General features: G+C 42.2%; 2 protein-coding genes across 2 annotated transcripts in view; both read right to left on the bottom strand.

Moving 5' to 3' along the window:
* The window catches only part of LOC126188886 (synaptic vesicle membrane protein VAT-1 homolog), a 64,936-nt gene extending 58,234 nt beyond the window's left edge, over window positions 1-6,702 (bottom strand). The window contains exons 1-5 of the mRNA XM_049930567.1: window positions 6,654-6,702; window positions 5,918-5,992; window positions 4,869-5,060; window positions 4,587-4,797; window positions 558-812 (exon numbers count right to left, since the gene is read on the bottom strand). Of these exons, the coding sequence (XP_049786524.1) occupies window positions 558-812; window positions 4,587-4,797; window positions 4,869-5,060; window positions 5,918-5,992; window positions 6,654-6,692 (772 nt within the window). The 5' untranslated portion in view covers window positions 6,693-6,702. The remainder of the gene's footprint in view (window positions 1-557; window positions 813-4,586; window positions 4,798-4,868; window positions 5,061-5,917; window positions 5,993-6,653) is intronic.
* Window positions 1-8,055, bottom strand: part of LOC126188885 (synaptic vesicle membrane protein VAT-1 homolog) — a 153,770-nt gene extending 145,715 nt beyond the window's left edge. Inside the window, exon 1 of the mRNA XM_049930562.1 lies at window positions 8,044-8,055. The gene's annotated coding sequence lies outside the window, so the exon portion shown is untranslated. The remainder of the gene's footprint in view (window positions 1-8,043) is intronic.
* Window positions 8,056-14,457: the final 6,402 nt, after the last annotated feature.

A 14,457-nucleotide genomic window follows, 5' to 3' on the forward strand; every position in this document is an offset into this window, starting at 1 on the left:
TAAAAGCGTAGAAGAAGTCGATGGAAACCCCTTATCAGAAGGGAAGGCGAGGATTTATCGGCTACGACAGAGCCGAAAGGTACGGAATTTATAAATTAGGGGCAATTTAAGACAAATACGAACAGGCCATAGATACTTGATGTACGCTACGCAGAGATGGAGAGACAAATAGCATGAAACCAGTCTAAGGAGAAACCGTCCCCGTAGCTTCCGTCCTAATTTATGGAATTTAAGCTGCTCTCTGGCTACATCGACAGCCGTTTATCGCTATTACAGCACGCCCAACGTCATACCAGTGGCAGTTCACTGGCCTCTCAACGACAATAAGGACTAGCGACGTGTGGTATTTATGAAATTAAGACTAATGCAAGAAAGTATTTCACCGATACTGTAAATAAGGCATTTTTCTACAACGGACCTGCACCATACCAGGAGAGAGTAAAGCATTCTGGCATGTGAGCTATTATATTCTGACAAGGTATAATGACTGCCCTATTGTTCTGCATGGAGCAAAAGGCAACACGATTGTTACTGCAATGTTTCTCTTTTGTACTTACCTAGCAGTACCAACTTTCCGAAAGGTTGGAGAATTTTTAGGCACTTCTCAAGATCGCTTCCACCATTGGTGTTTACCACGATATCAACACCTTCAGGGTAATGTTGCAATATTTCGGTTTCATAGTTGTCATGACGAAATACCCGCTTCACGCCAAGAGAACGGAGCTTTTCGTGCTTTGATTCTGAAGCTGTTCCTGCAACTTCCACATCGTCCACGGTCTGAGCAAGCTGGATGAGTGCCGTGCCGACACCACCTGAAATGAGACGGGAATTTATATCGAAGTAACGAAGATACTAAAAACTGACTTCAGCGCCAGTGGGCTAAAGTAATGCATTTTCAATCAGTGTCATTAACGTTATTTGAATTATCAAAAATGCTACGCATATTACATGCAGTTTCCTAATTCCACTGCACCTAATTTTACTTGAAGCACACCGTTAACATCAGCTCACCGCAATAGGGAAAATAAAAGCTCTTTGCAATTTTCGCGTAACCGCGCATCTATGTGTGGATGCTAGTTAGCTAAAATCCTAGACAATAATACGAGGACAACAGCATTGAACTTCTTAGCCGTGTGTTTACATGATAATCGTACCTTGCCCAAAGGACTGAGTTATCCCTAATGTCTGATTTACCACTTTCTAAAATGCTCTTGAATCGGTAGTTACAAACCTTTTAAATAGTCTTAATTCACCACCCAACGACAATTACACCAGATATACTGTCTCCATTTGATATTCCTTTTCTTGTTCTTTCAGTTTTTGTAATTTGGTGGACCTATACGTTTTCAACACGTAAGTGAACTGATTAACATTTTCGCATTACCAGCCTGTTTGCTCTAATTGATGTGACCGAGCAACTATTGCCATGCGCCGTTCCTAGTCCTTTTACCAGACGACTGCTGCAGTTTATGAATATATTGTCCGTATAGATTACAGCTGAAATTCTCGGTGGCTACAGGTGGTAGGTTTACTACACTACCAGTTAGGATGGAATGAAAATTTCGGTGGCAGGCGAACGCAATGCATGACAACGTGTGAAATTCCCACATAGAAGTTGTATTGTGCCCTGGCAGGTTCGTCGTGGTCGCTAGTCCAGTTTTCTGTTGTGATGTCAACGAGGACGGAAAAAGAATACCTGTATCCTCTGTCCCCGTTCATTTATGTTCGCCGTCATACGAGGATGTCTCGTTCTACTGTTACGCTACGGCAGGTGTGTCTCCATCCACACGGTCACTCCAATTCACACTTAGTGCCTGGCAGAGGGTTCATCAAATCATTTTCATACTATTCTACCACTCCACTCTCGAATAGCGCGCGGGAAACAGGAACACCTAAATCTTTCCGCTCGAGCTCCGATTTCTCTTATTTTGTGATCATTTCTCCCTGTTCAGGTGGCTGTCAATATTCTCGCATTCGGAAGAGAAATTTGGTAATTGGAATTTCGTAAATGGATCTCGTCGCAAAGAAAACCGCCTTTATTGCAAAGACTGCCACCCCACTTCGCGTAACATTTCAGTGACGCTCACCCGTGTTGCGCGATAACACGAATCGGGCTGCCCTTCTGTGCACTTTTTCGATGTCCTCCGTCAATCCAACCCGTTGAGGGGGGGGGGGGGGGGGACGACATGTTTAATGTATCTTGTATGTGTTCTGCCAACAAAGCGCAGTCTGTTTCGCCTTCCCACAGTATTATCTACGTGGTCTTTCCAATTTAAGTTTCTCGTAATTATAATTCCTCGGTAATTCGTGCGATTTATCGTATACTCGAAATTTATCTGATTTCTTTTAGTACCCATGTGGATGACCTCTGACTTCTTTGCTTAGTGCTAATTGTCACTTTTCGCAACAATACAGAGATTCTCTCTGGTTTATCTTTTAACTGAAAGTATAAGGGAGCTGCTCAGATTACCACCTAGATCATTTATGTATATCAGGAACAGCAGAGGGCCTACGACACTACCTTACGGAACGCCAGATATCACTTCTGTTCTACTCAATTTACCGTTTGTCACTACGAACTGTGACCTCTCAGAGAGAATCACGAATCCAGTCACAACTGAGACGATACTCCATATGCACGCAATTTTATTAGTAGTCGCTTGCGGGGAACGGTATCAAAAGCTTTCTGGAGATCTCCGAGTATGAAATCAGATCCGTTGACAGCAGTCATTACTTCATGGGTATTAACAGCTAGCTGTGTTGCACAAGAACGGTATTTTCTGAATCCATGTTCGTTATGTATCAAGACATTTTCTTCAAGGTGTTTCATAATTTTTGAGTACAGTATATGCTCCAGAATCCTACTGCAATTTTATGTCAGTGATAAGAGCCTGTAATTCAATGGGTTACTCCTATTTCCATTCTTGAATATTGGCGTGACCCGTGCTACTTTCCAGTCTTTAGGAACAGACTTTTGGTCAAGTTAGCGGTTGTATGCGATTGCTAAGAAAGGCGCTATTGTGTCTGCATACTGTGAAAGAAACCTGACTGGGTACACTGTCTGGACCGGAAGACTTGCCTTAAGGGATTTGAGTTGTTTCGCAACACCTAAGGTGTTCTGGTTTCGAATTGTGGAATATTTACTTTGTCTTCTCTCGTGAAGAAATTACGGTAAACTATTTAGTAACTCCGCTTTAGTGGCACCATCATCCGAAACATTTCCATCGCTATCGCGCGGTGACAGTAGCGACTTTTGCCACTGGTGTACCTTACATACGACCAGAATCTCTAGGTTTCCTACAATATTGAGACTGTTTCGCTGTGGAAACTATTGAAAGCATCTCGCATTGACGCCGGCACTAAATTTCGAGCTTCTGTGAAAGTCAGCCAGTCTTGGGGATTCTGCGTTTTTCGGGATTTGGCATGCTTTTTTCGTTGCTTCTGCAACAGTGTTCAGACATGTTTTGTGTACCACGGTGTAGCAGTCCAGTCGCTTAACTTATGCGATATGAATATCTATTGCTGTCGATACTGTATCTTCGAATTTAAGCCATATCTGGTCTACGGTTACATAATTAGCTTAGAAGGAATGGAGACCCACTCCTAGGAAGGCATCAAGCGAATTTTTACCTGCTGTATTTAATAGATATATTTTGCGTTTATTTTTAGTGGTTTTGGTTGATATGGTTTAAAGCCTCGCTACAATGACCTTGTGTCCACTAATCCCTGTGTCCGTCATGACGGTGTCTAATAGATCAGGATTATTTGTGGCTAAGAGGCCAAGCGTGTTTTCGCAACCGTTTACAATTCGTGTCAGCCCATGGAATAATTGGGCCAAGTAATTCTCAGAGAAAGCATTTAGTACGGTTTCGGAAAATAGTTTCCGCCTACTACCGGCTTCGAACATGTGTTTTCGCCAACAAATCGAGGGCAGATTGAAGTCGCCAGCAATTTTAACTGCTTGAGTGGGGTACTTGTTTGTAACGAGATTCAAGTTTTCTTTGAACTGTTCAGCTACTGTATATCTGAGCTGGGGGTCGGTAGAAGGAGCCGATTATTTTGGTACACTTGTTGAGGATAACCTCTACCCATATAAATTCGCAGGAAATACCTACTACCAAGAGAGAAACTACCACCTACTTTATTTAATCCACTATTTCTTAAGACTGTTTGCGCCTCTAAAAATTTCGGCAAAATTTACCTCCATCTTTAGCAAGCTTTCTGTTCCTATAACAATTTCAGCTTCAGAGCTTTCTATCAGCGCTTAAAGCCCTGATACTTTTTCAACACAGCTACGACAATTTACAACTACAATACCGACTATTGCTTGGTCGCTCCTCGTCGAAACGAGACTGTCGAACCTGAACAACCGCCCAGTCCACGCCAGACAGCCCTTGCTACCCGCGTAGCGGGCACCTGACCTATTTAGCGGAACCCGAAACCCCACGGTGAAACGTAGCCACACCATCGCAAATGCTACATGGAAGTGACACTTGCTACAATACGTTATCGAAAATGGAATAAAAATATGCACTAGCATACGACAATGAGCCTAGTGAAAATTGCATCACGTAATTAAAGTTTACCTGCGACCGACTGCATAAATACTTTCTCCGCGTTCGCAAGGCATCCGAATTTATACAGGCAGAAGTGGGCCACAACGAAGTTTAGACCAAGACTGACGGCATCTTTTAGGCTAATATCTTCCGGCAGCAGAAAGCAGTACTTGCGTTGGACGTGGACAACATGCCTAAACAGACCACCTTGCATTTGCAGACAGAGCACTTTCTGGCCCGCCTGTAACAGAATATCAGAACATTAGCTTTACTCCCAAAAATTACAGAAATGCTGGAAAAAGCGTGTCTTACCTGCAGATCGGTGACTGCATTGCCCACACGTGTTACGATGCCGGAACATTCACTGCCCATGATAACCGGGAACAGTCTGTTCCTTATTATACCCAACCGCAAGTAGTGGTCTGTGAAGTTCAGGCCACAGTAATGTACTTCAACCTCGACGTGGTCGTCGCAAATAGCTTTCTGTAGTGGCGCCTCTGTTACCTGCAACACGAATATGAATATTTCGAGCCTATCACGATTAAACATTCGTTGAAGCATTTGGAGGTGACAGGATCTCAAATTCTGGTTACTTGCAGAAGTAGACAAGCCTACTACCTCATCTAGGAGGCATCAAATATGTTTGTGGAAGAATCACTCAAGAGAATACGCAGGCAACAGGGTTAATACTGTTACTCTGTTTAGTGGGCAGACAAAGTTTCGTGCTTAGCTCCTGGGAGTCATTTTCTATGAAGACATTCGGAAACATTCAGTAATTTACTGTGCCTGAATACAAGGCAATTACGGGCAAGCGGCGATGGAAGTTATTGGGTTTGTGCTTCAAGCAGATTAAGCTACAGTTCATTCATCGCAGCAAACAGACAACTATCGCTATCTCCTTTTTACTGTACAGTTGTAAAGTTGGAAAATTCACACACTTGCCCACATTTCACTTCGATACAGGAGGGCTCTCATTTTGAAGGTTAGTGAGAGGCTACGGTGATGAGGTCTGAATGGACAGCATTTGAATAAAACTGGGGTAAACAGCATGGCAGCTCGTTGAGAAGGGAAGCTGTATTGTATCCGAGTGGTAAGTCCCTGTAAAACATACAAGTTATTACTAATACAACATGTCGCCAATCATGCCACAATTTAAGTATTGCGTCTGAGGACAAACTATTTTGCTACAGCGCTGATTTACGCTTTTTCCTATTCGTTTTAAGGAGACAGTAACTCATTCAGAAGCAGAGTAGCGAGTCCATTTAGTATCTACGGTTCTTGAAAGGCAGCTAATTACATAAACTCGTATGTGGCAGAAGAAACATTTTACCATTTAAGTGAAATACGGTACGTTGGTTTACCTTTATTCTGCTGATACTGCCATGCGCTGTTAGTGTGACTGACGGTACCGGTCGTGTGAGGTCAGTTGAAGGAATCTGCCAACATTTTTCATTTTGCTTATATCACTATTTGCAAACAACAATTTAAATACATTAATTATTTTTATATTCGAACCGCCTGCAACTGAACGAAGGCGGTATTTGTTCTATCAGACGTTTCGCCTCCATTTATGAAGGAATCACATCGTGTATGTTCTACACAGCCACTGATGAAAAATAAAACTCAAAATGCGTCGGCAAAGCTAATACTGATTATTCTGTCCGAACCAAAAGACTGAGGTCCATAGATAAACATTTAAGAAATTTAAGTCAGCTTCAACACAATCTTAACCGTAGCCTATTGCTACATTAGATCTATTATTGAAGTTTGTATGAAACTGCGTACTACCTTCGACACCACCACACCTATAATGATAAACGTGCTGCAGGCGGCTCGAGAGGCATGTAACACCAGAACTTTTGAACAGCAGCTAAATGGCCGTTTACGTTGTCTAGATACCCTATGATTTTTGACTAGTACGTCAGCATTACACAACGTAAAGCCATCTACGACATGTGGAGCTGCTAAATTAAATTATCCACAACGGAATGTTGTGGAAACAAATATCACCAATAAATAACCGATATTAATCTTCTCTGGCATAGTATTTAAAGTGAAAATAGAACGTTCTGTATTGTTACATTCAAGGTGCCTTACCACACTAGGCGCGGTGAACTGCAGAGGAAGCAGATCCATGGCTCCCGGTAATCACCTAGAAAAAACAAACCAGTTAGCGTAAGTAATGGTGAAGAATCTATTACATACTGCGTATGAGCTTTGCAGCCTCATGGCTTGTGAGCATCAATGCTGTGTGTTGCACCAATTACGGTTTTAGACAGGTTATGTACCATGGACCCTGTCCCAGAAAGCGGGTTGAATTTTAGCTACCCAAAGCCGTAAAGGCGGGTTCTGAGCAGTCCCTTATTAGCAAGAGCATCACCCGCCGAAGGCACACCACGTTTGAATTGTGTATTTGTACATAAATATTCTCCAGAACCGTAAGTCTACAACTGAAAATAAACGAAACGATTCCAGACAAAAATAACACAAGACGATTTGTGGCTGAAGGTCGTTGTCCTGTCTGACAAACAGTTTCCTATATTTCAGTACTATGATCCAATACACGAGTCACACACAGTGTATCTTGTTAACTAGGTTATTCATTCAGTTAGAGAAATACCTACTTTATTCCTATTCACTAGTTTTCCATCTCTAGTGCGAGTCATGAATTTTAAAGTGGTGCCTGTGAAACATTCGTTGCCTTCATAATCTAAAACACATCATAGCAGCACACAATTTGCAATGATGCTTTGGCCTTTTGTATGATGTACGAGTGTAGAATTTTTATATCCTGTCTAAAGATTGTTCTGTACCACTTTAAAATGGCCACACGATCGTAGCAATCTAGTCCTCCAATTAAAGGATAAAGCAGCCTAGGGAGAAGAAAGTGTTCTCCTTTAGAAGACTTAGGTTCGTTAATTGTCAGGAAAATGAAGCCACGAATAGTGTGGCAAAATTCCGTTATCAGATATGAATACAACCAGTTTATTCTTCCATGACCGAGATAATCACATTTCGGAATCTTTCACTGCACAGCTATGATATCGGGAAGCTGCCTAACAAGACACTGCGAGCAGAACCTGAACTCAAACCCAGCCCCTTGCATTTAACTATCTTAGCACGTGAGGAATTTAGCAGAAAAAGTGTATCTCTGCATCAATTGATAAAGTCTGAGAATCTTAACAACTTTGTGTCTAATCACCGTATTAACACGATTTCAGAAAGCTGGACAATTCTAATGATGACCTTGACGATTTACCGTTACACCTCAACACCTATTTTAGAGAACTTTCACGATTAACAACGAGTGAACGTTTACAGTAAAAATATAGCCATACTTCGTCATTTTACGCACTTTCAACCCAAAATACCACTAATCCAGTTTCTTAAGTGACCTTAAAATTCCAAGGACTAGCCTATACACTCCCTCATAAGAGCCCATCGGAATACAACCGAGACATTACGGTACATCGAAAATAATACTTACAGTGGAACTGTGCCCTAAGACGCAACTGCAGAAAAACGTTTCCGTGTGTACCTTTATATATCGTGCATACTGGGCGTGTCCGGGCTACGATGATTCGACGACGGGCAGTCATGTGACGGAAAACTGAGTTTCCTGTCAAAACAAGGCAACTGCCCTCTAGCGCAGAGGAAGTGACCCAGGGTACAGCTGGTTATGTGCTCCCAACGGCCGTGTAGAAGATGACCGATTCCGCTGTGACTGAGCACGGAATTCCTACTGTATTTTTGCATCCACCTTCCATAGTGTACTGGGATGTATCTGTAATCATCAAAAAGGGATAACATGTGCAATCCTGTAATGAATATGTTTGTGCTTTTAGGATTGCAGAATAGGGTGAAAGTTCTACACGAAATAGCAGGCTATAATGCTCAGTTTTGATACTGATAATTAACATTAACTTGAATTCGACATTAAGCTGTTAGTTAGTTTCAGTAAATAATCATCTTTTGGCCACACAGATCTAAAACAACACTTTTTAGTTTACTAAAACAGTGTATTGAGACTTTATTGCTACAGTACAGTGCATCACACTAAGCTAGATGAGAGAATTTTACGTACTTGTGTAGTGCACTGTGTGTTAGGAACTGTGTCTCAATGAGAATATTCTTTATTTGAATAAAAGATCCTGTTCGATTTCCATCTGCCGAATGATGGTATGTGATCCGTTAGCCAAATGAAGTTGTCAGTTAAACCAGGTAGCTTAAAGGTAGCCATACAGCTCATATCTCCCTTCAGCGTATATTTAGGAAGTTCAAGTCAGAAACTTGGGACGTAGACTGTCAAGATTAGGAAAAAAAATAGAAACGGCGTTTGATTCTCTATATAAAGACACATCGATGTTTCAGATAATTCGAAGATGCACAGATAGGGTGGCGTACTGCTTATTGCATCTGCCTAGTGAGCAGGGGACCCGGGTTCGAATCCCAGACTTGGTACAAATTTTCATTTATCCCTTCAGTCTGCATATACACATCGTAGATGTTGGAGACTTGAACGTTTCCGGAACCATATATTTTCATTTGAGTATGGCTAATAGTTTCGTAGACCAAATCGGAGTAAAGTTCTGTTTATTTCCCGCTTCAGGATATTTCGAGTCTACTGCAATCAGCGACTTGCTGTTGGAACGTATTTTGTCTAAGCTATTTTGTTGAAATTGCCTGTCGCACTTTATAAATTACAGGTGTGCTGCATTTGCTTAGTGGTCTATTATTTCACTGGCGGTACCCGTTCGATTATAATCTAATGCAAGTAACAGGTTTCATACGCATAAAAATCATCTCTCCAGAAGAATGGGTTGTAGCGAAGTTAACGATACTAAGATCTACCTCTCCAGGTGACGTCACTGTGCACACCGCTTTAATAAGTCTGTGGAGACTAGGGATGTCCCCATGCCATCAAAGTATCGATGCCTACTCATATGAGCAGTACGTATACCAGAAGTATACAGCTACCGGTGTATCGGACCTTGGGCTATGATAAGTTTTAGCCGCTGGAAAAAATCTTGTTAGTTTGGATTTTACGTGCAAAAGAAAAAGAAAAGAAAAAAAAGAGAGAACCACATTTTTTTGGGAGGTTTTGAAACGCGCCACTCTTATACCTCAAACTCGTACGAATCGGTTCAGACTTAGCACGAAGGTAGATAAAAGAGAGCCAACTGGAATTTTTTTATTCCGTTATCTGTGTCTGTTGTCAAGATGCGTTGGTTTAAGGTCAAGCTAAATGTAGCACGTAAAATTCCTTGCGTGACTGAATGCGTGTAAACGGTTCAAAATAAGTCAAATAAATAAAAAGTGCATACTTAGGATAAAACTGCTATCTCGCTTTCAAAAATATAGTTTCATCCGGGTTTCACGTGCCAAAGAATGGCATTTTATTGTGTTTTTACTCGCACCACCTTTGTGTTTCAAACTCGTGTGAATCGGTTCATATTTGGTAAGAAGATAGACGAATACATGTAATTAATGGTCGTCCTCTTGTTTTGTGAAAGCTTTACCCGTTGCCACGATATAAGCAACATGACACTAAATAGACATATAACGAGTTAGTCGTTGCACGAGTCAACTAAATTCTGCATCGGTTGCCACGCTATGACAGTTTAATGTCAAAATTATGCTAGAGTATAAGGTCGGCAACCAGAATGGAAACTGCTTCGATCACACACAGAAAAGGCGAATATGTCCGGGACAGAAGTAAGGATGTAAAAGATGGGAAATAGCTATTCAGCCTAACTGGCAGCTTCAAAGACATTTAAATCAAAACGTCCTGATACACTCGTGCTTTTTTACGAGTTAACCCACCTCCTTAGTGCAGTGAGCCTCATAGCTGAATGGTGTTGGCGCACCTGCATCTTGCAATTTACAGATCCAGGATCCTGATACCGAGCATAAAATCCGGGAGATTCGCCAGCCATAGTAAACATGCCAGGATGGCATGTGTCATGTTATAAATGACATTGTGCATCATGTGATTCTTCAATATCTCCAGGCATATGAGGAAATAAATCTCATGTGAACAGCCTGCTGTGAGTGTACAATGTACACAATATTTCGGCAGTCGACCTTGTTGCCATCCTCAGGTGTGCTGATGTACTTCGAAGGCACGACAGGCGTGAGGTATATATCAGGTTCCCACTCCCCTCCCTCAGGCGCTCCGTCCGCCGCCCGCGCCGCGGGCGCTCTCTCGGCCATCGGCTGCTGGACATACCCCAATGCCACAATGGCGGATGAGGAACAGCATCCCGCCGTGGATACCTTGCCTTTCTGGCCCATACCTGCTTGCATGCTTGCGTTTTACACCTATCTCCGGTCTAGCGGTTCTGGCGCTGCAATCCGGAACCGCGGGACTGCTACGGTCGCAGGTTCGAATCCTGCCTCGCGCATGGGTGTGTGTGATGTCCTTAGGTTAGTTAGGTTTAAGTAGTTCTAAGTTCTAGGGGACTTATGACCTCAGATGTTGAGTCCCATAGTGCTCAGAGCCATTTGAACACCTATCTCCAGACTCTAGGATTACAAGAACACATGTACTCTCACATGGTTTGCCAGAATATTATACCATTTTCGCGATACTTCTCGTTATCAACCACTTAGCAATACCACTTGCATAGCAGTATCATTCGCACAGTTTAGTTCCGAAGATACAGACTGGAGATTATATCTCTAGAAACCCGAAACTTTAGCGAGGTGGAGCGTGCTGTAAACCAATGAGGAACTTAAAACTTACCTTGTCTGTGAAGACCTGTACATAAAAACTCGAAAAAAAAATTGACGAAACTGATACTTCCACTCGCGAATACTGATGCTGGTGATATAACAGATTCCAAATCATCCTTATGATTTACAGACTCAACCAAGGTGTTTCTCGTGTCTAGAGTATGAGCAAACGTCTCATCCACCAGTCTTTCACCTGCTAGATGCACACAACACACATCACCCTCAAGAAAATAAAGACTGGAAATCTGCAGAAGCAGTCAACTGGAAAATTTACATGGGAGAAAATAATGGTCCAGGGTAAACACACATCCATATAGAATCTTCTCAAATTTCCACCAAGAACACATGCGATCCCGAAGGCCATGTAACAAGGTACTCGATGTCGAAATCCATTTCGGGTGAACAGCTTGGTGTGAGTGTAGAAAGGACACAATATTTCGCCAATCGACCTTGTTGCCATCATCAGGTGTGCTGATGAAGACCGATGCCATGAACACCAACGGCACACAAGATTGCAAGAGCCTAATAAGTCTGCAATCGCCGAGCATTGCCTGTCAGAACTTCACGGCATGGATTACGACGAGACCAAGGTCCTAACGCAGGATTCGAAATATTGGGACTGTATTATCAAAGAAGCTGTAGAGATCAGAGTAAGAAAACGTGAACTGAACCGTGACAGCAATAATTCCCTTAACCAAGCTTGGGAACTAGCCATTAACCGGATTAAGGAGAAGATAGAAATATCCCAGAATGTACTGCTTTCTAGGGCAGAGGGAGGAATGTCTGAAGCGCCGACAGCAAACCTTCCTGGGTGCGGACCTACCAGGCAATATCCAGACGCTGGGCCACAAGTCGGGAGTCAAACCACGACGCGGATGGCCGAGAGAGCACCCGCGGCGCGTGTGGCGGACGGTGCGCCGGAGGGAGGGGAGGGGAAGGGGGAACCTGATATATACCTCACGCCTGCCGTCCCTTGAAAGTACATCAGCACACCTGATGATGGCAACAAGGTCGACTGCCGAAATATTGTGTACATTGTACACATGAGATTTATTTCCTCATATGCCTGGAGATATTGAAGATTCACATGATGCACAATGTCATTTATAACATGACACATGCCATCCTGGCATGTTTACTATGGCTGGCGAATCTCCCGGATTTTATGCTCGGTATCAGGATCCTGGATCTGTAAATTGCAAGATGCAGGTGCGCCAACACCATTCAGCTAAGAGGCTCACTGCACTAAGGAGGTGGGTTAACTCGTAAAAAAGCACGAGTGTATCAGGACGTTTTGATTTAAATGTCTTTGAAGCTGCCAGTTAGGCTGAATAGCTATTTCCCATCTTTTACATCCTTACTTCTGTCCCGGACGTATTCGCCTTTTCTGTGTGTGATCGAAGCAGTTTCCATTCTGGTTGCCGACCTTATACTCTAGCATAATTTTGACATTAAACTGTCATAGCGTGGCAACCGATGCAGAATTTAGTTGACTCGTGCAACGACTAACTCGTTATATGTCTATTTAGTGTCATGTTGCTTATATCGTGGCAACGGGTAAAGCTTTCACAAAACAAGAGGACGACCATTAATTACATGTATTCGTCTATCTTCTTACCAAATATGAACCGATTCACACGAGTTTGAAACACAAAGGTGGTGCGAGTAAAAACACAATAAAATGCCATTCTTTGGCACGTGAAACCCGGATGAAACTATATTTTTGAAAGCGAGATAGCAGTTTTATCCTAAGTATGCACTTTTTATTTATTTGACTTATTTTGAACCGTTTACACGCATTCAGTCACGCAAGGAATTTTACGTGCTACATTTAGCTTGACCTTAAACCAACGCATCTTGACAACAGACACAGATAACGGAATAAAAAAATTCCAGTTGGCTCTCTTTTATCTACCTTCGTGCTAAGTCTGAACCGATTCGTACGAGTTTGAGGTATAAGAGTGGCGCGTTTCAAAACCTCCCAAAAAAATGTGGTTCTCTCTTTTTTTTCTTTTCTTTTTCTTTTGCACGTAAAATCCAAACTAACAAGATTTTTTCCAGCGGCTAAAACTTATCATAGCCCAAGGTCCGATACACCGGTAGCTGTATACTTCTGGTATACGTACTGCTCATATGAGTAGGCATCGATACTTTGATGGCATGGGGACATCCCTAGTCTCCACAGACTTATTAAAGCGGTGTGCACAGTGACGTCACCTGGAGAGGTAGATCTTAGTATCGTTAACTTCGCTACAACCCATTCTTCTGGAGAGATGATTTTTATGCGTATGAAACCTGTTACTTGCATTAGATTATAATCGAACGGGTACCGCCAGTGAAATAATAGACCACTAAGCAAATGCAGCACACCTGTAATTTATAAAGTGCGACAGGCAATTTCAACAAAATAGCTTAGACAAAATACGTTCCAACAGCAAGTCGCTGATTGCAGTAGACTCGAAATATCCTGAAGCGGGAAATAAACAGAACTTTACTCCGATTTGGTCTACGAAACTATTAGCCATACTCAAATGAAAATATATGGTTCCGGAAACGTTCAAGTCTCCAACATCTACGATGTGTATATGCAGACTGAAGGGATAAATGAAAATTTGTACCAAGTCTGGGATTCGAACCCGGGTCCCCTGCTCACTAGGCAGATGCAATAAGCAGTACGCCACCCTATCTGTTCATCTTCGAATTATCTGAAACATCGATGTGTCTTTATATAGAGAATCAAACGCCGTTTCTATTTTTTTTCCTAATCTTGACAGTCTACGTCCCAAGTTTCTGACTTGAACTTCCTAAATATACGCTGAAGGGAGATATGAGCTGTATGGCTACCTTTAAGCTACCTGGTTTAACTGACAACTTCATTTGGCTAACGGATCACATACCATCATTCGGCAGATGGAAATCGAACAGGATCTTTTATTCAAATAAAGAATATTCTCATTGAGACACAGTTCCTAACACACAGTGCACTACACAAGTACGTAAAATTCTCTCATCTAGCTTAGTGTGATGCACTGTACTGTAGCAATAAAGTCTCAATACACTGTTTTAGTAAACTAAAAAGTGTTGTTTTAGATCTGTGTGGCCAAAAGATGATTATTTACTGAAACTAACTAACAGCTTAATGTCGAATTCAAGTTAATGTTAATTA

This window comes from Schistocerca cancellata, chromosome 5 (genome assembly GCF_023864275.1).
Source record: "Schistocerca cancellata isolate TAMUIC-IGC-003103 chromosome 5, iqSchCanc2.1, whole genome shotgun sequence".
Lineage (NCBI taxonomy): Eukaryota > Metazoa > Arthropoda > Insecta > Orthoptera > Acrididae > Schistocerca > Schistocerca cancellata.